This window comes from Apium graveolens, chromosome 11 (genome assembly GCF_009905375.1).
Source record: "Apium graveolens cultivar Ventura chromosome 11, ASM990537v1, whole genome shotgun sequence".
Taxonomy (NCBI): domain Eukaryota; kingdom Viridiplantae; phylum Streptophyta; class Magnoliopsida; order Apiales; family Apiaceae; genus Apium; species Apium graveolens.
The window spans coordinates 94332374-94359275 of NC_133657.1; the positions used below are offsets into that span (position 1 = coordinate 94332374).

The 26902-nt window shown below is 38.0% G+C and overlaps 2 protein-coding genes across 6 annotated transcripts; both read left to right on the plus strand.

Moving 5' to 3' along the window:
• The first annotated feature begins 1039 nt into the window (after positions 1 to 1039).
• LOC141698020 (uncharacterized) lies at positions 1040 to 4846 on the plus strand. Of its 4 annotated transcripts, XM_074502614.1 has the most exons (6): positions 1040 to 1537; positions 1960 to 2007; positions 2292 to 2378; positions 2444 to 2629; positions 3178 to 3377; positions 4459 to 4846. In XM_074502614.1, the coding sequence occupies exons 3-5, from the start codon at positions 2307 to 2309 to the stop codon at positions 3253 to 3255; spliced, it is 336 nt and encodes a 111-aa protein (XP_074358715.1). In that variant the 5' UTR covers positions 1040 to 1537; positions 1960 to 2007; positions 2292 to 2306; the 3' UTR covers positions 3256 to 3377; positions 4459 to 4846. The 4 variants fall into 4 exon arrangements, 3 of the variants coding, with proteins under 3 accessions (XP_074358715.1, XP_074358716.1, XP_074358714.1); XM_074502615.1 differs by lacking the exon at positions 1960 to 2007 and having other exon boundaries at positions 1040 to 1346; XR_012564909.1 differs by having other exon boundaries at positions 1040 to 2378; positions 2527 to 2629.
• An 18453-nt stretch (positions 4847 to 23299) lies between these two features.
• Positions 23300 to 25929, plus strand: LOC141698008 (mitochondrial carnitine/acylcarnitine carrier-like protein). Of its 2 annotated transcripts, none has more exons than XM_074502598.1 (3): positions 23300 to 23367; positions 24419 to 24810; positions 25023 to 25929. In XM_074502598.1, exons 2-3 carry the CDS (start codon positions 24419 to 24421, stop codon positions 25519 to 25521), a joined length of 891 nt encoding a protein of 296 aa, XP_074358699.1. In that variant the 5' UTR covers positions 23300 to 23367; the 3' UTR covers positions 25522 to 25929. The 2 variants fall into 2 exon arrangements, with proteins under 2 accessions (XP_074358699.1, XP_074358698.1); XM_074502597.1 differs by lacking the exon at positions 23300 to 23367 and adding an exon at positions 24106 to 24305.
• The last annotated feature ends 973 nt before the right edge of the window (positions 25930 to 26902 follow it).

The window sequence follows — 26902 nt, forward strand, 5'->3', positions numbered from 1 at the left end:
TTCGGTAACGGCTTCATTTTTTGGTTTGATTTTCAAGAACACGACGATTAATTAGGGTTTTCTCTATATTTTCTATGTTTTAACTGATCGATTATGATTATACGAATAAAATGAAATAAGAAATAGGCAATTTATATTTATGGAATATTAATACACGTTGGATCGTTTTGGATCAAAAAATAAGTTGCTTAGCCGCTAAGTAACTGCAAAAATGATACGATTTGATACCCGTATTGAATAATTATCCAAATCGGGCTTCTTATAAAACACTTTATACGAAAATAATGTAATACTATCCCGTCTTTCGAGAATATGGGTTTTGTTGATCTATCGAAATGATTATCGTACCGAAAATTTTGCGCCGGGACGCGTACGGGTCGAACCGTAATCCGGATTGAAAAAGCAAAACACGAAAAATGTTCAGAATGATCAGATTAGGTTAGGAAGGAGTTTTTCGAAGAGTTTCGGGTTGTAAAAACATAAAAACGGTTGAATTTGGACGATTCCCGGTTTTATAAAATAGTTTTATAATTATTCAGAAAATAATTATTAAATCTATAAATCATTATAAAATCAATATAAACATCTAAATATCAATATCAATCAACAAATAATTAACCAGAAATCACATAATAATCATATAATGATCATTTATTGATAAAAATAATTACACGTGATATCCCAGATATTACACTTTCAATGTAAAAGACCTAGTACCAAGAGAAACTATGGCCTCAATGCCTTAAAAAATTAGTGAAATGTCCCACCGTGGGAAGGCCCCTCACTACTAGAAATAGTTCCTACGACATCACCCCTTAACATCGGTTAGAAATGTCATCTATGTTAAAAGCAATTTTAACATTGAACATTTCAAAACAGATGTTAAAGATGTTTTAAGACATCACTATATTAAATAGTCGATGTCTATTATCAGTTTTTTTTAAAAAGAAGAGAAAAACCATGCTTCTTACTTTCCCCCGTTAATATACCAAAAAGTTCCCCCTTGAACAAAATTTTTATTTCTTAGTTTTTCCCCCTTTAACCAAAAACATTTCTCCCTTCTCTCTCATTCTCTCTTCTCTCTCATTCTCACAGTCTCTCTTCTCCCTTCTCTCTCACTCTCAACGTCTCTCTTCTCCCTCACTTTCTCATCGTACTCTCAGAGTCTCTCTTCTTTCTCATCTCTCATTGTCTCTCTTCTCACTCACTCTCTCTAAACCTAATTATACCCATCTCAAACGTCTAAAACCCCTATTTGTACAAACCCTTACTTCAACTCGATTAATTCATAAATTGAGCTCGATTGGTGCTTAATAACCTTGAAAGAAGTTTGGTCTACTCGATTAGTATGAGAAAATTATGTTTATTTCGAATTTATTTTCAAATTTTGTGTTTTGATTTTAATAGAGTTTTGTTCACAGGTCTCTGGAGTTTTGTTAATCTTGAATTAGATATATATTGTCAGGGCCTTGTGTTTTCCCGGACTTTACACAATCAAGAGCTCGTTTGATTGCATAATTACATTTGAAAGCGTTTGGTACATCTATTAAAATTAGTTTTCGTATTTGTCTGGAGCCTGTTTGAGTTTTTTATTTACTTAAACTGAGAGCCTGCTTCAGCCCTACAGTTTTATTGCCTCTATCTGACTGCATTAGATTATGATATCTCCCCTCGAAATATTGGTTGCGAGAGAGGGAAGCTCTACTTCATAATTTTGTTATAATTATGAAACTCTATAAACAAAGGTGTCATATTAACTTGTTTAGTCAAAGTAGGACTTCTCTATCTATTTTTATAAAATGTTACAACTTATGATTCGAAAAGACGATATTAATTCAGTGGTATAAATAGTGTTTGTGTCATGATTGTACAATTTTGTCTTCCATAATTTGCCTTAAACTTACATGGAGTTTTGCTTGATTTCTTAAAGCTAAAACTTTAGCACCCTTGGTTTTGCAGGGCCAACTATTGTCTTCTTTCAAGAAAATACGGGAAGTATCCTTGCATGTACTTGTTATTCATAAGAATGGCCTTGCTCTTTCTTCTTCCAATTAGTATATATTTGATTGTACCTATTACTTTTGAAAGATGTTTACAAAGTTAAATTCTAATATTTAGATAGTTAATATTAAAAGGTTAAAGTCTAGTTAAAGATTTTACTGAACATGGTGTGAATGGTGTACGGAATGATATGAATGAGCCCACTGTCTTTAAAGTGAAGTCAAGCTAGTTTTTCATATTTTATTATTCTGTATCACTGCCTAATCTCTATCTCTTTTATTTTTTTTCAGACGGTTACCAAGACCATGCCCGAGAGTAATATTCACAGAGGAGATGCTGAACTTGGAGGATGCCAGAATCACGCGCATTATCATAATGTAAAATTTGTTGGTCCTCCATTTCTCTCTATGTAGCTTTTACTCAATTTCGGTTGTTTATTTAGGTATATGGAATGTTGATGGCGAGATCAACATATGAACGCATGAAAGTAGCTAATGAGAGTAAGTGTCCATTTGTTCTCACTAGAGCTGGATTTATTGGTAGTCAGCGATATGCATCAATATGGACCGACGATAATCTATCAACCTGGGAGCATCTACATATGAGCATATCCATGGTTCTCAATTTGGTAATCAGCTTAGTTTTTTTTTGCTTGTTTGTTTGATCAATTATTTTGTATCTTTCCTTCAAAAGCTATGTTTTCTATAATATTTCTTACAAAAGCCATTTGACTCACACAACATGTTCTATGAATTTGATATATTTCTACATATGTTTAGTGGTTCCAATGAGCTGCTAGAGGGAGTAATAACCTACATAAATGGATCTAGTTTAACTTGTATGCTATAACTATATTTTCAAATGCTTCTCTATTTCGTAATGGGGGTGATAGTAAGAATAAATGCACTCTGCATACCTTTTTATTTGGTTATCAACTGATGCATCAAAGGGTTTAACCTTGACTTGAGAACTAAAAATGTAAACATAAACTGATGTTGATCATTTCTGATCACCGTTGACCACTATGAGGTGCTTCTGAAAGTAATACTGTAATTTCTAATTAGAATCTTATAATTATGCGGAAGAGTTCTCTTGTTTAACTGGAGTTGAATTTACTACTTCAACAATAAACTTTTGCTTTTCAAATTACTTTATAATAATTAATTTTGTGTACAGGGGATTAGTGGTCAGCCATTAGCAGGGTCAGTTATTGGAGGATTTATTAAAAATGCAACACCAAAACTCTTTGGATGATGGATATGTGTTGTTGCCATGTTTCCATTTTGCCGCGGGCAATCTGAGAAGGGAACCATCAACCATGAACCTTGGCCTTTCGGGGAAGAGTTTGGCACTGTTATTACAAAGATAGCTACAAGGTACAAGCACTTCCAACTTGTTATGTGGTTATATTTATGTGACAGCATGTATAAGGGTGTTATTTTTGTCCACCAACTGAGTACTAGCATTTGAGAAATCAATGACAATTCCTAAATAATAAGCATTCTTTGTGATATTTCGATAAATCACCAATCAAGCTTTTCTGAGGTGGTAGAACCACCTTATGTTCAGAAGTAGTTATATCATCTTTACATAAAAGATTTTTACAAACCGGACTGATCCTATTTTTTATACTTGGTTTATGTACTCCCCTCTTATGTATTGTTTTTTAGAAATGCTCAATACGAAGATGGGCTAATATACACTTAATTAGTTGGCTTCACTGAATAGCTGTTTTGATATGATTATCAAAAAATCCATTAGGTATTCTAAAATAAGTTGCTCCATAGAGAGCCAAAAGGGATCAATTCAGAACTCTAAGCCTTAAAATAAGAAAACAAGAGTTTACCTTCTTGCATCCGCGGGTGTGCTATATACTTTAGAACAAGAGTTCACCTGTGGGACTTTGACAAGTCTCAATTTCTGAAAATGTGTATTAATTACTTGTTGCGTTATGCATATTATGGTAATGGCATACTTGTTAGTTGTCCGTGTATGGTATTTCCATTAAATTGAAAGAAATCTGTTGAGCTTGGACTTAAAAGTCAGTCCCTGTTTCCTACTATCTCCCGTATTATGAGATTACTTGTTAATGCTCTCAATGTCTCAGAACCATTGTTAACTACACGCGATGAACCGGACAAGTATTAGCTTACAGACGTTGCCAGTACTCTTGCGTGTAGAGATGTTGTTTCTGTTTAAAATTTGTTGACTGTGCTTGGAAAAAAATAATTGTGTTGTTCGGTTGTACAAGGTATTATCTATGCAAAACTTGTAAATTTTCCGCCTATTGTTGGTCTTTGTAAGTCTCAATAACCACCAATAACTATTTTTTGTTTTATACTCTTTATAATTGGCTTAATTCTTAAGATTAACGACATCACTGGACCGATCAATAAAATACTGATTCTGGATTCTTGATTTTAATGTCGTTACTAATGTTTTACATATTTAATGCAGTTAGTAAATTTTGTACGAATCCAGCACTTGTGATTTCTGTTGCCACAATTTGAACTATGGTTTATTGGCAGAATGAATTGAGCATAGTCGGGAGACGACCCAATCTTATTGAGTATGGTCTGACAAAGATCAATTATTGTCACTTTAGAAATCATTCGTGAAGTTCAGACCCCTTCGCATCCGGTCTTATCAATTTGGAAGATGAGTCTTTTCAAATTCTAGCAGAACAAGTTCTACTTCTTCAATATATGATGCTGCTTTAGTGAGCTAGATAGGTTAGAAATGTGATTGTAACTAGGTATTTTTTGATGTTGATGTAGATGCAGATGCAGATATAGAAATATGTTAGTTGAATGTTGGTATATAAGTTTTTTCATATATTTTTGTTCTGGTTTAAGATTGTTTTTTATTGATATAGCTTTTTATTTTAATTGAAGAGCACAATTTATTTTGGATAGATATAACATCATTTAACTATTCACCAGCTGGTGTCAAAAATAAATAAAACAGAATAATTTTGACAAGAAAAATGATGTAAATAGGGACTTCCACATCACTAACCTAAGTGAAACCGATGTGATATGCCATATTTATCGCTAACATAAGTGAAACCGATGTGATATGCCATATTTAACATTGGTTCTATGTAGCAACCGATGTACTATACAAAGTAAGACATCATTTCTGCTAAGAATCTGATGTCTATCAGTTTAATGTTCTTCCTTGTTATATGTTTATAACGCTTCTTAACCTCCTAATTACCAGTTTTCACAATTTAGTTTTAACACGTTATTAAAAATAAGGATTAAATATACATTAGTTTCTTAAGAAAACTGTTGTCAGTTTATGCCTTTAACATCGGCTAAAAACCGATGTTAAAGACCCTGACCTTTCTCTACACATGCGAAGACATCGATTTGAAAGAAAGACATTGGTTTATAACCGATATCTAAGGGCATATTTCTAGTAGTGCCTACATGGTAACAAAGGTCATCAACTCCGGAACCTATCGCCTTGCACAACTCGATGGAACTCCAATAACATATGCATGGAATGCCATTCACCTCAAAACGTTTTATCCTTGAAAAATCTCCACAACAACAATCTCCATTTAAGTTAATAAATTATATTCCAAGTAAGTTTATCTAGTCCAGAAATTAAGTCGCTTTCACTGCTCAGTTCATGGAGTGAACTGCTCAGTTCATTGAGTGAACTGATTGGGATTTAAGTCGACATCACTACTTACTTTATTTTTATGAATCAAATCTATTATGACCATAAACCCTTTTTATCCAGTTTGTATCTTTATACATCAGGGCACATCAGGTCATCTTTCTTTTTAATGCATATTTAAAAAAAATTACTTCCAAAATCTTCTTTAAAATATTCTTGTTACTTTCTGAACACTGCCATTTTTAGTACACAGAATTCATGTAAAGTAATAATTTTTAGTATATCTGCCATACTATAAAAATATATATTCGGACCTCAAAAAGTTCGATCTCTCTAAAGGAAAATATTATGACAAGGGCTCGGCGACTAAGTGAGAATATCACTTCAATCCAGATGAACTCCAAATAACGAGAAAAAAAAGGTCAAACTCACATATAATAGAGATAAATTTCTAAAGTAAGAAGGTTAAAAGAAAGACAATAGCAAAAGAAAAAAATCCTGAAAAATACAACTCCTTATTGTAGTCACCTCGTGGAGCTCCAACAACCAAGAAAAATATAAATTAATAGACAAAACATTGTTTGACGACTATAAATAAAATATATATTTTTCAAAGAACAATGAAAAGTAGGCGAAATAACAAATCAACAAAATATGAAGGAAAAAAGGTAAGTCAAGGAGACAAGTACATAAATAAACAACGCCAAAGCCAACAAAGCGTTCAAGCGCAAACTCCAGAATATACGACACAAAAGCAATGTCATAGATAAAACTAAGGTTTTGAAACATCAAAAACAGTTGCATAAAACTACAGAAACCTCTCGGGGCATACCCCAAGTCAAACAGAAACCTTAAACTTTTTCAGGATGGTTGAAAGATCCAGCTTTACCAGCCTCAGCCTTTCCTTCCAAATCAGCAACATAACAGTCAGAATCATGTCCCTTGTCCCTTGACATCAAATCCAGCTCTAGCAAAGCGCTTAACACTCTCCATATAGCCCTCCTCAAAGGACTTCAAAGCCTAGGCCTCACACTGAGCGAATTGAGCAGTCATGAAATTCAATTTATTAATCAGGTTAGCTTTGTCAACAGCCCAAGCACCCTCCTTCTCAGCAATTCCCTCTTTGAAAGCGGTTAGGAATATGTTGTGTACTTAATGATAACTTGAACAAAACACTTAGTAGATTTTCTTTAAGTGAATTTGTAGCTTTCAACGGATGATCAACTCAACATCCGTTGAAAGAGTAGCTTATGTAACAATAAGATTAGTAGCACATTTCTACATACTTAAATAGCTTAGTGAATTAGATGTTGTAGAATGTTTAAGTCATGTTGACTACTAGATTGATATACAAGATAGGTTGGTTAATTGTACATATTAGATGCCTTGTAATATTGTATAAATGAAATGGAGTTAACTGCCAAGAAAATAGTCTCAACGGATGATTTACAAAGCTTCAAAGGATGATCAACTTAAGTCTTGACGGATGATCAAACAGAGTTTCAACGGATGACCAACTTGAGTTTAAACGGATGATCAATCTGAGTTTCAACGGATGATCAAATTCAAAAGAGCAGTTGATAGTGACTTGACAGTAACATGCATTGGTTGTATGCAAATGGAATGTGGCAGCATATTTGTAGGGTTTAGAGAACAAAGAAGTATTTTCATTTCCATACTAAACTGAAGATATTCAAAGATGCTGGAAAGACAAGTGAAGCAGCATGAAATTAGACTAGAGACATTTTGTCTTATTTGTTTTGTCCTTTTATCATGTATCTTGGTAATATATAAATCAAGTGTAGCAAGTTGAATAGTACCTAAGTAAGTAAGCAATCACCATAGCAATCGATAAAACTACATATGTAAAGAATTTCTCTATTTTTATTGTTCAACTTGTAAGCAGCTGTATACAATTTTGTAACACAGAATTCTCTACTTAATATATATATATATCTCTGGTGGAAAAGTTCAATCCACCAGAAAGTTTTTAAATACTTGTATTTGATTACTTTGTGTTTTTGATTTCAATATAACTTTCATTCCGCACAATTGCTAAATCAAACACAATTATATATTCTTAGTAGAATTGTTTTTAAAAGAAAAAGAAGTCAGAATTACATAACCCCCTCTATAATTCTTGTTTAGATTGTTTTGGAATAACAAAAGCACTTAGAGCGGCTTCCACCCACGGTTCTTGTTCTCCAGCTCATTCACCTTTATATTAAAAGACCCACATTCATTCATTAAATCAGACTTATTAGTAAGAAGAGAGAATATCATGTCGGCCGGATCATTGTTTCCATCTGTCAATTCTTTTGAAGTCTTCTCAAAATCTAGTTTCTCGATCCTCAACAAGTGGACCTCCTCACACAACATAGAAACTTCATTAGCATCATCAATCTCACTACGGGCCAAAAATTTACCCAGTTCAACAGACACCTTCAGAAAATAAAGTGAAGAATTAAAGAAGAAACTTTTTGTTATAACAAAACATAGAATCATGAAGACAGGAGAAGAAATAAATAAGAAAAAGAGAAAATCATACCTTATCAACATAACTTTTACACTTCATAACTCCACCCTTAACAGTTTCACCAGAAGCACCCACATGGGTTGAAAGAAGTCAATTATGAAATCTCAATGATCGTAATGTCAAATATGCTATCAAGATGACACACCGACTTTGTTGGTCATAATGTCCAAGTCTTGAGTAAAAATATTATAATCATAGTGTTTTATTCACTATGACAATTACAGAAGGAAGATCGCAACAACGTGTCCTTGCAGGAGTCCTCAACATGACTATACAATAGTGATAAAAAGGACATTGTATACCGGTAATGATTTTCATCAAAGTTTATGGAGATAACTAATTCAAACCGTTAAAAAAATTCAGAGATGTTCTTTTTTAAAATAACATGTTGCAAGCCTACAATTACAAACTTGAAGCGTGCTTAAAGATTAAAAGTTAGGATGAACCGAACAAAAACGGTTAGTGAAAAAATTCTTTTGACCCAAATTGTACAGCCGAAAGAAGGTGGAAAATAACAATACGTTGTGCATATTGTTGAGAAACTCACTAACAAGTATAGCAACATAGAGGCAAGTGTATAAAGAATTTAACAAGTTTAGGCCAAGACCACAGTTAATAAAACAAAACATGCAGGTAAACAAAATCAGTAACTGAAATAACGAATAGAGAAAGAAAGATGTACCCGAAACCATAGCTTTCAACAGTGACTGAAATAAAGGTTTACAGATACAAAATGCCAAGAAAATAATCACAGCTGAGTCACCAGGCCTTGCTCGAAGTCCTGGCTGCTCTTGAAGAGATTATTGCCCCCTACCTGCTGCGTTTGGGATGTGCGCAATATCTCCACCAGGATAAAACAGCTCGGAGTTTATGTTAACAGCAGCAACAAAACCTCCACTTCGACCAGCACCTCAGTCGCCGGAAAATATCAGCACTTCAGGACTTATGGGAGAGAAATGCAGAGAGGTTGAAGAGAAGAGATGAGAATGTAGTGTGTTGTATCCATTCAGTTTAGCCTCTATTTATAGGAGAGGAAAAATGAAACTGTCCACACACTTAATGTCTGAATTAAACTGCTCCATTAATGAAAAAATCAAAACTGATCAGATTTTGAATTCATAAATGAAAAAATCAAAACTGAACAGCTTTTGAATTTAAATTATTTGTAACAGCTTTTCACATTAACACCCACATTATTATCAGAACTTAAGTTAAGTTCTGATTCGACTCATCAGTACTTAAGTTCTGATTCTGATATCAGAACTTGTTAAGTTCTGATTTTATTCATCAGTTCTTAAGTTCTGATTCTTATATCAGAACTTGTTACAGATCAGATTATTTGCAGGTTCAATATATTTAGACTACTTAGCCTATTTCAGAACCCAGCCCAATAATCCAATCACCGATAAATAAATTCGAATTAAAATAATTCTCAAATAAATAAAATCCTCGCCCAGGTCACCTCGCGTACGCGAGACGCCGAGACATTCGCCCAAATCGCCCTTCGACCCGACCCGGTCCGGTGCGGTGCGGTGCGTGGCGGGGCGGGGCGCGTGTGTGTGTGTGTGTGCGCGTGAAGCACACAACAACACAATGGACCATCACACACCTTAGTAGTTGTATACTACTCATGTGGGTAATACCATATAAAGCACACAACCCCCTTTATTTATTTCAATGTGGAACAAACATTCTCAAATTTTCCAAGCTTTTCCAAGCTACTTTCATCTCTCATTTCATATGGATTTCATTAAGAAAATTCTTAAAACCATACATGAAAATTTAAGTTCAAATATCATTGAACAATTTCCAATCATTAGATTTTAGGATTAACATCAAGAACATAATTAAATTAAGCTCTAAAATCCTAATTTTCTAACACATATCTGATAGGGTCATTTTCCAAAACTATGTAATATAGTGCATTATTATTTTATAAAGCAAACAATAGCCAACTAACCAACAAGCAGTAGTGGCAAGATCATTTATATTATTATTACAAAACTCTCTCTCTCGTAGGTTCCCAGATTAATTAATGAGATCAACTTTAGTTGATAAATTATGTTATCCACAGTCATATGATATCTATTGACACATATATATCTCAAAAATTAACATTTTATTTTTAAAAATTGTTATGGATAAAAAACCAAGGTTATTACTTGCTGTATTTAATACTAAGATTCGGAAGCTCAAGGCCTTTAATGGCTGCTCTCGTGTTTCGTGACTCAATCTGCCTTTACGAGATGCCTACGTATCTCTGTGAATTAGAGAATCAAGCCAAAAAACGTAGTTCTGATTGGTGGGGGTGAGACCCCTTATATAGATGTTGGGAGTCCTTGAATTGGACTTGGTATAGGAGACTTGGTGGGCAAGTCTCATAATTAGAATGGACTTTGGAGTCCTAGATAGTAGGAAACTGATTCCTTATCCTTTTAGGTCCCCTTGAGGCTAATCTCCAAGGATTTATATCCTTATCGGGACTCTTTTCAACATCTGATTTGTCCCTTATTAATTAATTACGAAATTAATTAATAATCAGGGCTTTTGGGCCTTTTTTATTCCATCAGGCCTGATCTGGTCCATCAGGCTTAACCTTTCTGGTCTGAGTATCATATATCTTTTTATTGGGCCTGGCAGCCCACAGTTTGTACAATTAATGCAGTATTTAATTATACAAACATAATTTATTTATCCCTATCATTTGCCCCCCAACTTTTGGGAAACATTGATTAGGTTTCGCAGAAGTTAAGTCTATTGGTTCCCTTACAGGGTCTCGTTTTTCCGTAAAGTGTGGAGCGACCTACACATTTACAACGAATTTTTCCTTTTATTCAGGAATTATCTTAATTTTCAGGAATTTTTCCCTTATTTCCGGGATTTTTCCCTTATTTTCTGGAATTTTTCCCTAATTTTCTGGGATTTTCCCTAATTTTCTGGAATTTTTCCCTAATTTTCTGGAATTTTCTGGGATTTTTCCTTATTTTCTGGAATTTTCCCTAATTTTCTGGAATTTTCCCTAATTTTCTGGGATTTTTCCTTATTTTCTGGAATTTTCCCTAATTTTCTGGGATTTTTCCTTATTTTCTGGAATTTTCCCTAATTTTCTGGAATTTTCCCTAATTTTCTGGGATTTTTCCTTATTTTCTGGAATTTTCTAATTTCCAGCCCTTTTTTCGACCAGGATCCAGGTCGAAATTTCGACCAGGATCCTAGTCGAAAAATGGGGCCAGCCTTGTCATCCTGGTCGAAGGAATTCGACTAGGATCCACGACCTGGAATTCGACCAGGATCCTAGTCGAAATTTCGACCTGGATCTAGGACCTGGAATTCGACCAGGATCCTAGTCGAAAATTCGACCTGGATCGAGGTCGAAAATTCAACCCCCTTTTCTCCTTTTTTTTTTTTTTTTTTTTTTATAAGCCTATCGACTAGGATTTCGACTAGGATTCTAGTCGATATTTCGACCTGAATCCTGTTCGAAAATTCTTTGGTTTTCTTGCTTCCTGGTCGAAGGATTTCGACTAGGATCCACGACCTGGAATTCGACCAGGATCCTAGTCGAACTTCGACCTGGGTTTTTAATCCCTATTTTTTGAAAGATGCTTGGTTTTATTCGACCTCATTCCTGGTCGAAACTTCGACCTCAGTTCAGTTCCTTTATTCCAGCTATTTTCGGGTGTCTGCTCGAAAGATTTCGGGCAGGATTCACGACCTGGAATTCGACCCGGATTCTGGTCTTTTTTACCCGCTATTTTCGGGTGTCTGCTCGAAAGATTTCGGGCAGGATTCACGACCTGGAATTCGACCCGGATTCTGGTCTTTTTTTACCCGCTATTTTCGGGTGCCTGCTCGAAAGATTTCGGGCAGGATTCACGACCTGGATTTCGACCTGGTTCCTGGTCTTCCACTTGCCTTCTTTATTTAGCTTTAATTTAGGGTATTGTATTTTCCAAATCCTAATTGGATTTGGGCCTAGCCTTTTTTGTTGGGCCTTATTAAATTTTTCTGAGCCTCTATTATTGGGCTTTTCCAAATCTTATTGGGCCTCTTTTATTGGGCCTTTTCAAATCTTATTGGGCCTCTTTTATTGATCTGGGCTTAATACACCCTGTTAAGAATGCTCTAGAATTCCTTGGAATATTCTGGAATATTCTTTTTTCTGGGCTTTTTCTTATGGGCTTTTGTCCTCAATGGGCTTTTCGTCCCTTCAACTTCCTTTTCCTCTTATATAAAGGAATGAGGAAAGGCTATTACTCCTCACTTTCTCATTTCTTAGTTTTTTTCTTCATCTTCCTGCTAAGATTCTCAGAGGAATAACAGCAAGTCGGAGCTCAAAGCCTTTTTTCAGGAGTGCTTCTTCAGGTAAGATTCCTCCCTTTGCTTTTCATTATTTTTCCATTGTGTGCCATTTTAAGATAGCCTATTTACGTGCCTCATACTTTTTTTTTTTTTTTTAGATGGCTGACAAAAGAATGACTCGTTTGGCCAAGATGAACGTGGCTAGAAAGTCCAATGATTTTCCTATTCGATCGAGGTATACTTCCTTAATCGACATGATCAACACTCGAGGGGACGAGTATCCGTCTGATGCGCATCTGGACGCGCACGATCATATCAGTGCTTTACGGGATCCCAAGGAGCTGGAAAAGTTGAGCAGCTGCTTCAAAATCAAGGAGCCTTTTAAGCTGGTTCTTGCGGGTCCGGCCGACAGGGCCTGTCAGTGGAAGAAGGACGCGCTATGCGTCTATAGGGATACTCTGAGGGCAGGTATTAGACTCCCTTTTCATCCATTCATTACTTTGTTACTGGCTGATGTGGGCATCAGCCCTTGCCAACTTCCCCCTAATTCCTGGAGGTTGATTCTGTGTTATCTGTCGCAATGCGCCAAGCACAACGTCCCCACATCTGTTGCTGTCTTCAGGAAGATTTTTCAGTTTAAAAACAGCCCTGATAAAAGTCCGGGTTGGGTTTCTATCAACCAGCGCCCCACCATCCCCCATATCGTAAATGGGAAGTCCATCCCTGACAACAACTTGGGGTGGAAGAAAGATTTTTTGTTTGTTATTTGGGAAGGTGGAGATTGGGGCTCCCTGTTTCGATCATCCTTTGGGCTGGCCGTAGACGGGAGCCCGAATGACATAACTTTGTCTGAGGAGGAAGCTAGAGGTTTCAACCTCCTTACGCAAGACAACGGCACTTCCCATTGTTGGGACCTTATCCGGGAGACCGTCCTGGTAGAACGCGGCCTTTCGCCCGTTAATAAGAAAAGTAAGTTCCCTTTCTTATCTCCTTTATTTCCTGCACTTTTATTTCATTGATTTTCAACTGACTTTGTTTCTCGCAGTGGCTGAGAAGATTGAGGAGGCTACCAAGCCGAAGGACCTGGAGACAACCAGGATGAAGAGGGCCGGGAAGATCTTTAAGGACCCTCGACTGGGTGACCGCTTCCCGGAGTTCCTTCTTCAGGCGACGGAGCCAGATGAGGAAGGCCCCAGCCAAGTTCTGCGCACCAAGCAGAGGCCAGGTGCCTACTTTCAACCTGCTTGGGGGATCCGGGGCAAGGACTCAATTGTGGGCAGCACGGCCCTGTCCAAGGAATGGTCTAAGCATTCCATTTCCCCGGTGGATTATCAAGATTTTGTCCTCCAACAGGACTTGGAGGGGAATGAGCTGTTTGGAGCCCAAGCTCTGGCGACGGTATGTACTTTACTTATGCTTTTTACAATTCTCTTTTCATTCTTTTCTAAACCTTTGCTGTTTTCTCCTACAGGCTAACGCCCATTTTCAAGGGGCTATTCACCAAGCCAAGGCTTGGAAGGTTGGCCTGGAAGATACCAACAAGAAGTTGGAGGAGGCCAATCAAAAAATTGAGGCCCTTGAAGCTCAATTGGCCTCTTCCACTTCTGACCTGGAGACGGCCCGGGCTGAAAATGTCATCTTGAAGGCGCAGAAGGAAAAAGCCTTTGATGGCTGGATGGACACTCAAGAATTCAAAGACTTGATGGTGGAGCATGACGCCCTTCTTCATCCTGTTAGCTATAAGGAAGGCTGGGACGCTGCTGTGGAGGCCATCCAGGATGAGTTTCCCGAGGTCCTTGAGCAGTTGCCCTTTCCTTGCCCAGTGCGGGTTCCAGAGCTTGGAGGTGTTACTGAAAAGCTTGCTGGTATGATCAAGGATGGAGAGGAGGAAGATTCCCCCGAGGAGGAATTCGAGCCTGTTGCTAAGAAGGCCAGGGTGGAAGAATCTCCAAAAGCAGCGCCTCAACAGCCATCATCTTCTGCCGAGGGAACTTCTACAGGGACTTCGGAGGGGACGACCGAGACGTCCGAAGAAACGACTGAAACTTCCGAAGAGACTTCGGATAGTGGTTCTGAGGAATCTCATCCTTCCAAGGCCTAGTTTTTTGTATATCTTCTTTTTGAACTTTATTTGTATCAGAACTTGTTACCCTTCGGGGTTATGTTTTATACGTTGCTTTTCTTGCCTTTTTCTGTTTTATCTTTACAATCTTAATATGCATTTGAACCTTAAACATCCTTAGATAGAAATAATTTCAAACTCTTTAATATGAAGTCTGGTTTTCCAAAACCTTACATAGCATGGGTTCGACCCTAATCAACAATAACTAGACAATGTGAATTCTACTGGAATATAAAATCCTATGCAAGCAAAGCTTCAAGGTGCTTTTAAACCTACTTGTCAATGACAAGTGAGAATCGTACTTCGACCATCTCACACGTAGTAAACCTTCAGGTTTTGTGCGTGCCAGGTTCTCGGGACTTCAAAACCATCCATAGTCTCCAGCTTGTAGGTTCCTCTACCCTGAACGCTCTTGACTCTATACGGCCCTTCCCAATTTGGGGCAAGCTTTCCTTTCTGTCCGACACCAGAAGCCTCTATTTTTCTCAAGACTAGGTCACCTTGTTTGAAAAACCTCTCTTTAACCCTTAGGTTGTAGTAGAATGAAGCCTTTTTCTGATATTCTACTATCTTTGCGTGTGCTTTATCTCGCACTTCATCGATTAAATCCAGGGCTAACTTCTGCCCTTCCTCATTTTCTTTTTCATCAAAAGCCTGAATCCTCGGAGAGGAATGTGATATTTCCACGGGAACTACCGCTTCTGCCCCATATGCCAACAAGAAGGGAGTTGCTCCTGTCGTGACTCTACAGGTAGTCCTATAGGCCCATAATATGGGAAGTATCTCGTCCACCCAATTATTTCTCGACTTCTCGATTCTTTTCTTTAATCCATCCAGGATTATCCGATTTGCTACCTCCGCTTGCCCATTGGCTTGCGGGTGAGCCACAGAGGTGAATCGTAACTCAATTTCATTTTCTTCACAATACTTCTTGAATTCCTCGTTGTTGAATTGTGTTCCATTGTCAGTGACGAGGATACGGGGAATTCCATATCGGCACATAATGTTTTCCCACAGGAATTGTGCAACCTGCTTAGTTGTGATTTTGGCCAAAGGTTTGGCTTCGATCCACTTGGTGAAATAATCAATGGCTACAATCAGAAACTTCCTTTGTGCTGTGGCCATAGGAAAAGGCCCTAGAATATCCATCCCCCACATGGCAAAGGGAATAGGCGAGTTGATAGAGGTCAGCATCTCGGGGGGTTGTCTAACAACTGGTGCATGCTTCTGACAGCGATCACACTTCTTCACATATTCTTTGGCATCAGCCATCATTTCTGGCCAATAGAAGCCTAAACGGGTTATTTTATGAGCCAAGGCCCTGCCCCCCAGGTGTTGTCCACAAATACCTTCATGCACTTCTTCAAGAGCCAAGCGTGCCTCATCGGGCCTGAGACACCTCAGGTAAGGAACCACGAAAGATCTTTTATATAGAATCCCATCTATCAAAGAGTACCTTAGTGCTCGAACAGTTAACTTCCGTGCCTCAATTGCATCGCTTGGCAACCAACCGGTCTGAATGTGAGCCTTGATGGGATCAATCCATGACGTCCCCAAGCCTACGGGAGCCACAAGCTTAACATCTATGCTTCGTGTCTTCAAAACACGGAAGTACACACTTCCTGAACTTTCTTCAATCTCAGATGAAGCAAACTTTGATAGCGCATCTGCTTTAGCATTTTCTTCCCTTGGAATGTGTTCAACATGGAATTCATTAAATTGGGTCATCACAGCCCTTACTAGGTGAACATACTTAGCCATCGTATCATCCCTTGCCTCAAATTCTCCCTTTACCTGGGATATGATCAGCTTCGAGTCTCCACGGACCTTTAAGTTTTTGACTCTAAGTGTCCCAGCTAGACCAAGGCCAGCAATCAGGGCTTCATACTCTGCCTCATTGTTTGTTGTTGGGAAGTCTAGCTTCATGGCATACTCAATTAAGAATCCATCAGGGCTTTGCAAAACCAACCCTGCTCCACTGGAATTTGTTTTTGATGCTCCATCAAAATAGAGAACCCAATATTCTTTCTCCTTGTCCCCATTGTCGACTCCCTTGTCTTGAGGTATGGTATCTTCCTGCCCCCCGACTTCTTGGTTGGGTATGGTACATTCCACCAGGAAGTCAGCTAGTGCCTGGGCTTTTATGGCCGTACGTGGCTTATACTTGAGATCGAACTCTCCCAACTCTATTGCCCACTTAATCAGTCTCCCACTTGCCTTGGGACTGTGAATGATATTTCTCAGTGGCTGATTTGTTAGCACTTCAATTTGGTGAGCTTGAAAATAAGGACGCAGCTTTCTTGAAGCCATTACCAAGGCTAAAGCGAATTTCTCAATGGCTGAATAATTCAACTCAGCACCATGCAAAATTTTGCTGACATAGTATACGGGTTTCTGGACTTTCAGTTCCTCCTTAACCAACACGGCGCTCAAGGCGCTCTCTGAAACAGCCAAGTACAAAAATAAAACTTCATTCAGAACTGGCTTGGCCAACAACGGGGCCTGGCCCATATACTTCTTTAACTCTTCAAATGCCTTCTGATTTTCCTCACTCCATACAAAGTCTTTGATGTTCTTCAGTGACTTGAAAAATGACAAGCACTTGTCTCCTGACTTGGAGATGAATCGTCCTAACGCAGCAACCCTTCCTGTGAGCTTCTGAACATCCTTGACAGTTTTGGGGGGTTCCATGTCCAGGATTGCCTTTATTTTATCGGGATTTGCCTCAATTCCCCTCTTCGAGACCATCAATCCCAAGAATTTTCCAGATCCTACTCCGAAAGCACACTTCGTCGGATTCAACATCATCTTGTGGTACCTCAGGACCTCAAAAGCTTCCCTTAAATGGGCTATATGATCAGTCTTTACTAGACTCTTGACTAACATGTCATCAACATAGACTTCCATAGTCTTACCAATAAGATCCTTAAAAATTTTATTCACCAACCTTTGATAGGTGGCTCCTGCATTCTTGAGACCAAACGCCATAACAAGATAACAATAAACACCAAAGTCAGTAATAAATGATACCTTTGGAATGTCATCCTTATGCATTTTGATCTGGTTGTATCCGCTAAACCCATCCATGAAACTCAGCATCTCATGTCCAGCGGTAGCATCAATCAAAGTATCAATTCTAGGCAGCGGAAAACAGTCTTTAGGGCATGCATCATTCAGATCGGTGAAGTCTATACACATCCTCCACTTTCCATTAGCCTTCTTCACCATTACAGGGTTTGCTAACCACTCCGGAAATTGAATCTCCTCAATGAAACCAGCCTCTAAGAGCTTTTCCACTTCCTGCTTTATAGCCTCTTGTCTTTCCGGGGCAAAATTTCTTTTCTTTTGTTTCACTGTCTTCCGACTTGGATCCACGTTTAGCTTGTGAGTAATTAACTCCGGGTCTATGCCTGGCATATCAGCTGCTGACCATGCAAACACATCACTATTTTCTTGCAAAAATTTCACTAACTTCCCTCTAAGGGGCTCCTCTAATGTGGCTCCAATGAAAGTCATCCTCTCAGGATTCTTGGGATCTAAAGGAACCGAAACCAATTCTTCTGCTGGCCTTCCTCTATTCTCATCATTTTCTCGAACATCCATATCTTCAATAGGAAGAACCTGCCCCCCGACTCCATCTGCCCTCAAAGAGGCCACATAACAGCTTCTAGCCATTTTTTGATCTCCTCTCTCTTCTCCAATCCCGTTTCGGGTGGGAAACTTCATAACTGAATGGTATGAAGAGGGGACTGCCTTGAAGGCATGTATCCCTGTTCTCCCCATGATAGCATTATAAGTTGAACTAGCCTTTACCACCACGAAATCCAGCATCTGCGTTGCTTGCCTTGGCTCCGTACCTATGGTGGTTGGCAACTTGATTATCCCTTCCACAGGACATTCTACTCCAGCAAATCCATATATCGGCATGTCGGTTGGTGTTAACTGGGAGTCGTTATACCCCATCCTTAGAAAGGTGTCGTGGAGCAAGATATCCACAGAAGCACCATTATCCACAAGGACCCTCTTAACCGGGCTATTTCCTATTATTGGTGTTATGACCAGCGGGTCATCATGGGGAAACTTCACACCCTCTAGGTCGGAATCATCAAAAGCCAATGTTACTTCTGTCCTGGCCCTCTTCGGGGCTTCTCCAACAATATGCATAACCTCTCTAGTATATGCCTTTCTGGAATTTTTGGACAATCCAGCAGCAGTTGGACCTCCAAAGATCGTGTTTATCACAGGCCCTTGAGGTCTCGGCCCTCCATAAATGGTGTTTATAACTGGTCCTCTAGGTTGGGGATTCCGCCCCTGATCATCTTGGTCCCTCCTACGATCTTCAAAGTTCTTCCTTCCATTATTATTTCTGTCCCCTCCATCTCCAGTATACTTATTCAATCTTCCTTTTCGAATCAAAAACTCAATTTCATCTTTCAATTGCCTACACTCATCGGTGTCATGGCCAACATCTTTGTGAAACCTGCAATACTTGCCCCTATCTAGCTTGGCGGGATCAGCCTTCAAGGGCTTAGGCCAGCGAATATCTCTGTCTTTCTCAATCTCCATCAAAATCTGACTTCTGGGAGCATTCAGCTTAGCGTATTCAGTGAACTTTTGCCCAGGTCCTCCCTTCTTGGGGGTTGAATCAGGGTTTTGTTCGGTTCTAGGATATTTGTCCTTAGCGATATACTCCAAATCAGTTTTTCGTTTCTTGCCTCCAGTGGGCTCATTACTTACTACGGTCTTCCTCATACTTTCTTCAACCTTGATATACTTCCATGCCCTCTCTTGGAGCTGCAACATGCTCTCAGGGGGTCGTTTGGCCAAAGACATCTTAAAAAACTCATCCCTAGTTCCTTGTTGCAATGCTATCATGGCTACCTTATCATCAAGATCTGGGACTTTTAAAGCCTCCTTTGTAAAACGATTCAGGTAATCTCTTAAGGATTCCTTAGCTCCTTGCACAAGACTCATAAGAGATGCTGAACTTTTCTCATGGACTCTTCCACTGATGAATTGCTTAATAAAAGCCTGACTTAGTTCTCTGAATGATCCAATAGAATTTGGGGGTAGGCGACTGTACCATCTTTGAGCCATACCCGACAGGGTTTGAGGGAAGGCCCGACATTTTATAGCATCATTCACGGGTTGCAGCAGCAGTGCATTAGAGAATGTCCTAACATGATTAGCGGGGTCTCCCGTGCCATCATAGGCTTTGATAGTGGGCATCTTGAATTTCCTTGAGATATGGGCATTCATTATCTCTTCTGTGAAGGGTGGAGTTGGATCATCAGGATCTCCAAGGGGAAGGAGATTGCTTGGATCAGTTCTTGGGACAGCAGCCCTTCTTCTCACCGGACCATCCAGGTCTATGATAGGAGGAGGATTTCTCCCCCTAGGTGGTATGTGGGTTCTGGTGGCTTGGTGAGCCTCCAAGTCACGCCTCAGCCTTTGGATTTCAGCCTCATGAGCCCTGATCTTTTCCTGCACTTCTTGGGGATTCGCCCCTGGGGTGCTTTGGGGGCGTTGCCTTCCATCGGCCATCGGCTCTTTTCCAGGACGCCTCCTTCTCGGGGCCACTTCATCATCCGAAGATTCGGAGTCTCTCTCAGTGTATGGACCAGAAAATTCCCGATCCTCAGGGATAGGATCCAAACCTCGTATATAGGGGGGCGACCGCCCTCGTGCTTCGCTTCGCCCAGCATATCCGCTTCCTCCAACCTTGAATAGTCGGGGGAGTTGTCCCTTGTGGCTGAGGATGAGTTGCCCCTGTCTGGGCTTCCCCCTGAGTAGATGCATAAGTTGAATGGGGAGGAACCTCCACGGTTGATGAAATCACCTGGGTTGTCCCTGATGGTGTTCCCTCCTCTAGAGTGCTGGTTGTTCTCCGTGTCCTCGCCATGGTTGTTGTTCCGTTTCCCACAGACGGCGCCAAATGTTATGGATAAAAAACCAAGGTTATTACTTGCTGTATTTAATACTAAGATTCGGAAGCTCAAGGCCTTTAATGGCTGCTCTCGTGTTTCGTGACTCAATCTGCCTTTACGAGATGCCTACGTATCTCTGTGAATTAGAGAATCAAGCCAAAAAACGTAGTTCTGATTGGTGGGGGTGAGACCCCTTATATAGATGTTGGGAGTCCTTGAATTGGACTTGGTATAGGAGACTTGGTGGGCAAGTCTCATAATTAGAATGGACTTTGGAGTCCTAGATAGTAAGAAACTGATTCCTTATCCTTTTAGGTCCCCTTGAGGCTAATCTCCAAGGATTTATATCCTTATCGGGACTCTTTTCAACATCTGATTTGTCCCTTATTAATTAATTACGAAATTAATTAATAATCAGGGCTTTTGGGCCTTTTTTATTCCATCAGGCCTGATCTGGTCCATCAGGCTTAACCTTTCTGGTCTGAGTATCATATATCTTTTTATTGGGCCTGGCAGCCCACAGTTTGTACAATTAATGCAGTATTTAATTATACAAACATAATTTATTTATCCCTATCAAAAATAAATTTAAACTAATGATTATATTAATTTTACTTTATATGCAATTAAGATAATATTTGTTTATACACGCATACAAACAACACAACTTTTTATTTATTCAAGTTACATCTCACGTACGAAAAAATATATTATGTATTCAATAAGTGTAAATAAATTTAAACTAACAATTATATTAACTTTACTCTATATGCAATTAAGATAATATTTATTTATAGACGCATACAAACAACACAACTTTTATTTATTCAAATTACATCTCACGTACGAAAAAATATTTATTTATTCAACAAGCGCAAATTGGTAACATTTTATGTACAAATCATACACATTGATTGTTAATCAAGATGTACTTGAGATATTATACAATTATAATTTAGACAGATATATAATTACGTGTAGTACGGAAATATTTTAAATAATGCGTACATGTTATTATTCTATTTTAATTTGAAAATCTAAACTTATATTACATTTTCTTGTCTGAAATAATCGTTTAACCGTCACTCCATTTTGATGACCTTCTACACGTGATATCCTCATCACACGTGAATAAGTAGGTGCAGGGCGATATATTTCTTGGAAACTCGGAGACAATATTTATTGAAAACGAGCTGCAACTTGCAAGACTTGATCAGACCGGTTCTAGTCTTAAGTCAGAAGCGAAACTATTAAGTTCCGTATTAATTCCTATAATAAATCAGAAATAACACGTGATACATTTTAATTTATTATCATAATAATTAAAAAGGGAAATTTTCCTAAAACGTGTTATAATTTACATCGCCTTGCCTATTTTTATCTCATTTTTTGGTATTTAATTTAGTATCATTAAAACTATGGTATTTTTTTATACCTTACCCCTTTGTATATTGTTATTTGATACTCTGTACGTCCCATTTCACCATATTTTCATTTTGTCTGTTTTGAAAGTGTTGTATATTTTTAATTAATATGATAATTTAAGTGTTAATCTTGTTAATATTTTTGAAAAGTAAAATAATTTTTTGGTAATTAATAATTTATTTAATATGATTGGAGGTAATTAATAATTTTGTTAATATTTTTTGGTAAAAATTTCATTGATGAAATAAGTGGTATGGAGGTACTCCCTCTGTTTCATTTTAATAGTCGTTAAACTTTTCTGCACTCATTTCGAAGTATTTTGACCGTATAGTTAAAATAATAATTTTTAAAATTTTCTTTTTTTGAATAAAAATATATAACTTAAACTTTTATATACAAAATAAAAATTTAAAAAATTTTCAAAATATCTTAAAATACGTGCAAAAAAGTTAAAAGAGATGAAATGAAATACAAAGAGTAGTATTTAATTTAGTATCGATACTATTAAGGTATCTTTTATTTAGGCCTAATACTCCGGTATCTAATGTCCCTCCTAGATATTAAAAAAGACATACACAAAATGATGAGTTTGTGTTTGTAATGGACAAGTTATTCCAACAAAGGAGGCGTTTTACTTTTGTATCATCGTTGACAAAATCTGGGGAAAAAAGTGTATACATATACAATTTTTTAAGGGATTTGGTCCTAAATGTCACTATTTGGGTTAAATGGTTCTTAATCATTTTTTGAAAAATTGGACCCAAATATCATTTAAAAATGGGGATTCGGGTGAAATTTTTAAAAATAGACGAAAAACGCAGTCTCATGTTGAGTTTTTCTATGATAATTTATTTTTATTTTTTTAAATAAAAGAAAAACGCAGTTTCGTTTCATGTATTTCTTGAAAAAAGTGGTTTCAAACCGAGTTTTTGCTGAAAACGCAATTTCAAAAATTGTTTCGGTAAAAAACGCAGTCTCGTCAGAATTTATGAATATAAACACGGCGTTTCAAAATGAGTTTTTCGTAAAATTGCGGTTTTTAACCGAGTTTTTCTCGGGATGCAAAAAAAAAAATCAAAACGCAGATCCAAAATAAGTTAATATGAAAAACTCATCCTGAGATTGCGTTTTGCCCCCATAACATTAATTGAAGTTGCGTTTTCAATGTTTTTTTTTGGAAAAAAAATTAAAACGGAACACGCAAATCCGTTTTTCATTCAAAAGAAAAATTTCACCCGAAACTCCGTTTTGAAGTGACATTTGGGGCCAATTATTCAGAAAGTGATATTGAATGTCTTTTATCCAAAAAAGTGATATTTGGAGGTTTTTTTTTTCTTTTTAAAGTTTATATGAGATAGAACTTGAATTAATTAGGTACCCTCGGCCTCGGACACCAATTCAAGCTTCAAGCAAGGAAAGGGAAGGTACAGAACTGTGAGAGAGATCGTTGCTTTTAAACCTTTATGTGTGTGTGTGTTGTGCTTATATGTAACCTTATATGTTTGCCCTTGAATACCATGCATTATTTTGAGGTTAGATTATTCACCATATGTTGTGTTCAAATGTGGTATCGAATTGTTAGACTTGTCATAACATTGTAAGCCAATAAAATTCACTTTAGGCTCTAATGATTCATATTGTTAACACCTGCAACAAAGTAGATAGAGCAGGACCTGTGAGTTGCCATCGATTTTATATGGGGATCGATTTCGCATTTGATTAAATGGATTGAAACTTTAACAACACTCGTGCCATTGCAAGCAATTGTTTTTGGGACTTCATATTTATGGTAGAATCAAATGAGGGTTATATCAAATGAACTCTGTTTGTAGTAGGATCTTTTGTGACTTATCCTGTGTTTTTGATGCAATCTTACTTTGCTAGTTAACTACATTAAAAAATGTGTTTAAGCTCACTAGAAGATGCTCTCTAGATTTTCCTTTTGTTATTTGTTTTGTAACTGTATTTAGCAACAGAAGAAAGGGGATTGGAGCAGAGACTTTATGTACAAGTATGGCAACTTTAGACTCACTTATTAGTACTCAAGATGTGATGCTCATGATGTGCCAAGTCCACACTTTTTGGTAGACCCTTGTTGACATATAATTGCTAAAGTGCTCAATATGACCAAAATAATTAACATTATATGAATGAATTATCCATTGTATTTTTTTCAATGATGAATGACCAAAAATGCTTCTTCTGCTGGCTCTTTCACGACGGTTGATACTTAATTGCTACTGTGGTCAACTAGAATACAATTTATCCGGATTTCATTTGTCTTCAATATGGTCATAAGGCTTAAAAGGGTTTTCTGGCTTTGTCAAATCTTAATAAATTTTCCTATCAATTAGCACTGAAAGTATGTCTAATCCGTACTATGTACAAATTTCCCAGATGGACTCGCTTTATGTAACTCGAGCAGCATAGTTGGGCATGCTGCATCTAACTTTGTTCCTTAATTTGCTTCTGTAGATGGGAAATGTGGCCAAGGACTTGACTGCTGGAACTGTAGGAGGGGCAGCACAGCTGATATGTGGACATCCTTTTGATACAATCAAAGTCAAACTCCAAAGCCAGCCAGTTCCGTTACCCGGCCAAGCTCCTAAATTTTCTGGAGCAATTGATGCTGTCAGACAGACAATAGCAACAGAAGGCGCTGGTGGCCTTTTCAAGGGGATGGGTGCCCCACTTGCCACTGTTGCAGCCTTAAACGCCATCCTTTTTACAGCTAGAGGGCAAATGGAAGCACTTCTGAAGTCTCAACCTGATTCTCTGCTTACAGTAAACCAGCAAATCCTTTGTGGAGCTGGCGCTGGACTTGCTGTTGCCTTTCCCGCCTGCCCAACTGAGTTAATCAAGTGCAGGTCAGAATATTCTGCGTTATATAATCATGCCTATAAAAACATCCTTCAGATATAGTTTGGTCTGCCAGAAAACTGACTCGTCTGGGTTGATTCTTGAATATCATTTTACTTGCATTTTTACATTCTTCAAAGTTAGCTCTGTTAATCACATCTGTCATGATAATACATATTTCTATCGACGTACAAGCTGATCAATTTATCTGTCAAAGCAGACTGCAGGCTCAGAGTGCGATGGCAGAAGCTAGCTATGGTTCTGTTGCTGTAAAGTATGGTGGGCCAATTGATGTGGCAAGGCATGTATTTGATACTGCAGGTGCTAGGGGTCTCTTTCGAGGATTGTTGCCTACACTGGCACGTGAAATTCCAGGAAATGCGGCCATGTTTGGAATTTATGAAGGCCTGAAGCAGTACCTAGCAGGAGGACTAGACACATCAAAACTGGGAAGAGGTTCATTGATCTTATCTGGGGGCTTGGCTGGCGGGTCCATTTGGATATTTATATACCCAGCTGACGTAGTGAAGAGCGCAATTCAGGTTGATGATTTTAAAAAACCTAAGTTTTCGGGCTCAATCGATGCTTTCAGAAAGATAGTGGCTGCAGAAGGAGTCAAAGGCTTATACAAGGGTTTCACACCTGCAATGGCTAGAAGCATTCCTGCAAATGCTGCATGTTTTTTGGCATATGAGGTGACAAGGTCAAATTTAGGGTGATTGTTTTTTATACACTCATTGATTGGATTATTCTTGATTTCATGGCCTTCCAGATTGGATCATAAATTTCATTATATTTTTAAATTATTCTTGTATTTTTCTGGAGTATCCCCAGTTTATAGTTCTGGTCCACCAGTGCTTGCGCGCTATTATGAAACTAATGTTACCCAGTCTCTCAAATAGCATCTAGTGAAAGAACATCGGACTATGCTTGAACATATAACATTGAGCTACAAGAACTCAAGTAAATTCCATCGTGTGGGAAATGGTCTCAGTTTCCAAACCTATGCCTACCTTGAATATCACTTGTCGGATACCACTCCTGAAGGCCTCTTTACAGACCTTAGCCAGCAGACCAGCGCAGCATTACACTTTTCCTTGTATTCAATTCTCTCCCCAAAACTAATTGGGTGCATGGCTTATGTTCACATACAAAACTTCATAGCTCAATGTTACAATCAGATAAATCGAAATTTAACCATATATGTTCCAATCCGAATTTGTTGGATGTCAAGACCTAAGAATGATGGAAATTTCTGTATTTTCGCTACAGGGAACTTTTGCAAAACCTCGCGTTCCTGTTTAGGGGATTCTCATGCACTTACTGATGTTTGTGAACATGAACATATTTTTACTAGTACTGGAGTTTTGCAGATAATTTTAATGTTCAGGGAATTAGTCCAAATTAACATATGCCGGCAGATTTGGGTGAAAATATAGACATGTAAGTTGGATGTTGAAACCTAAGAATCAGATTTCTGGATTACAAAGTCTATCCAAATAAGGAACTGTAATTTTGTGTGTTCCAGTCCCTGCAGCAAATTTATATTGTATACAGCTCTTGTAGTAGAGGGATTACAGTTAACAAACTCAAATGGAGTTCAAGGTCTTACTCACTGCTTCAAGTAACAAAGTCTCATGAATAGCTAACTTTTGAACTTTAAATATTTCACCGAACCTTTTATGTGTGATGCTCTGTAATAAGGGTACTCTAGTCATTAGACCTGATAGGAGAATATTTCAGTTATTTTGCTGTCCTTGTCAGTGCCATATAGGGCGGCATATTTTGTCATGACACTGGGCTTTCAGATCTGTGAATTCTGAGGTTTATGAATCCGGTTTTTCTTCCACAATTCAGTGCTCTTGTTTTTCATTTTGTTGTTCATTTTGTTAAAGTCACAAGGTATCAGAGCTGCAAATGAAATTCTAGTTAAAGAGTGAATTAGGTGGAGCGATATTTTTTGGTTCATAGTGTCGTAATTTCAGTAAAGCTCTCGTCATATCCAAAAGTGTCTTGATAAAAAAGAAAACTTTGCTTGTGTTCAATCTTCTGCCATGACAAGTGTAAGTAAGTTTTCATTTTCTGATATGCAAAACCCTC

Bases quoted from the DNA above. Each gene is read 5' to 3' on its own strand.
- LOC141698020 (XM_074502613.1), top strand. From the start codon at position 2,307: ATGCCCGAGAGTAATATTCACAGAGGAGATGCTGAACTTGGAGGATGC. The intron at 2,379-2,443 runs GTAAAATTTGTT...TTGTTTATTTAG, and splicing joins ATCACGCGCATTATCATAAT to GTATATGGAATGTTGATGGC. The intron at 2,630-3,177 runs GTAATCAGCTTA...TTTTGTGTACAG, and splicing joins TATCCATGGTTCTCAATTTG to GGGATTAGTGGTCAGCCATT.
- LOC141698008 (XM_074502598.1), top strand. From the start codon at position 24,419: ATGGGAAATGTGGCCAAGGACTTGACTGCTGGAACTGTAGGAGGGGCA. The intron at 24,811-25,022 runs GTCAGAATATTC...CTGTCAAAGCAG, and splicing joins ACTGAGTTAATCAAGTGCAG to ACTGCAGGCTCAGAGTGCGA.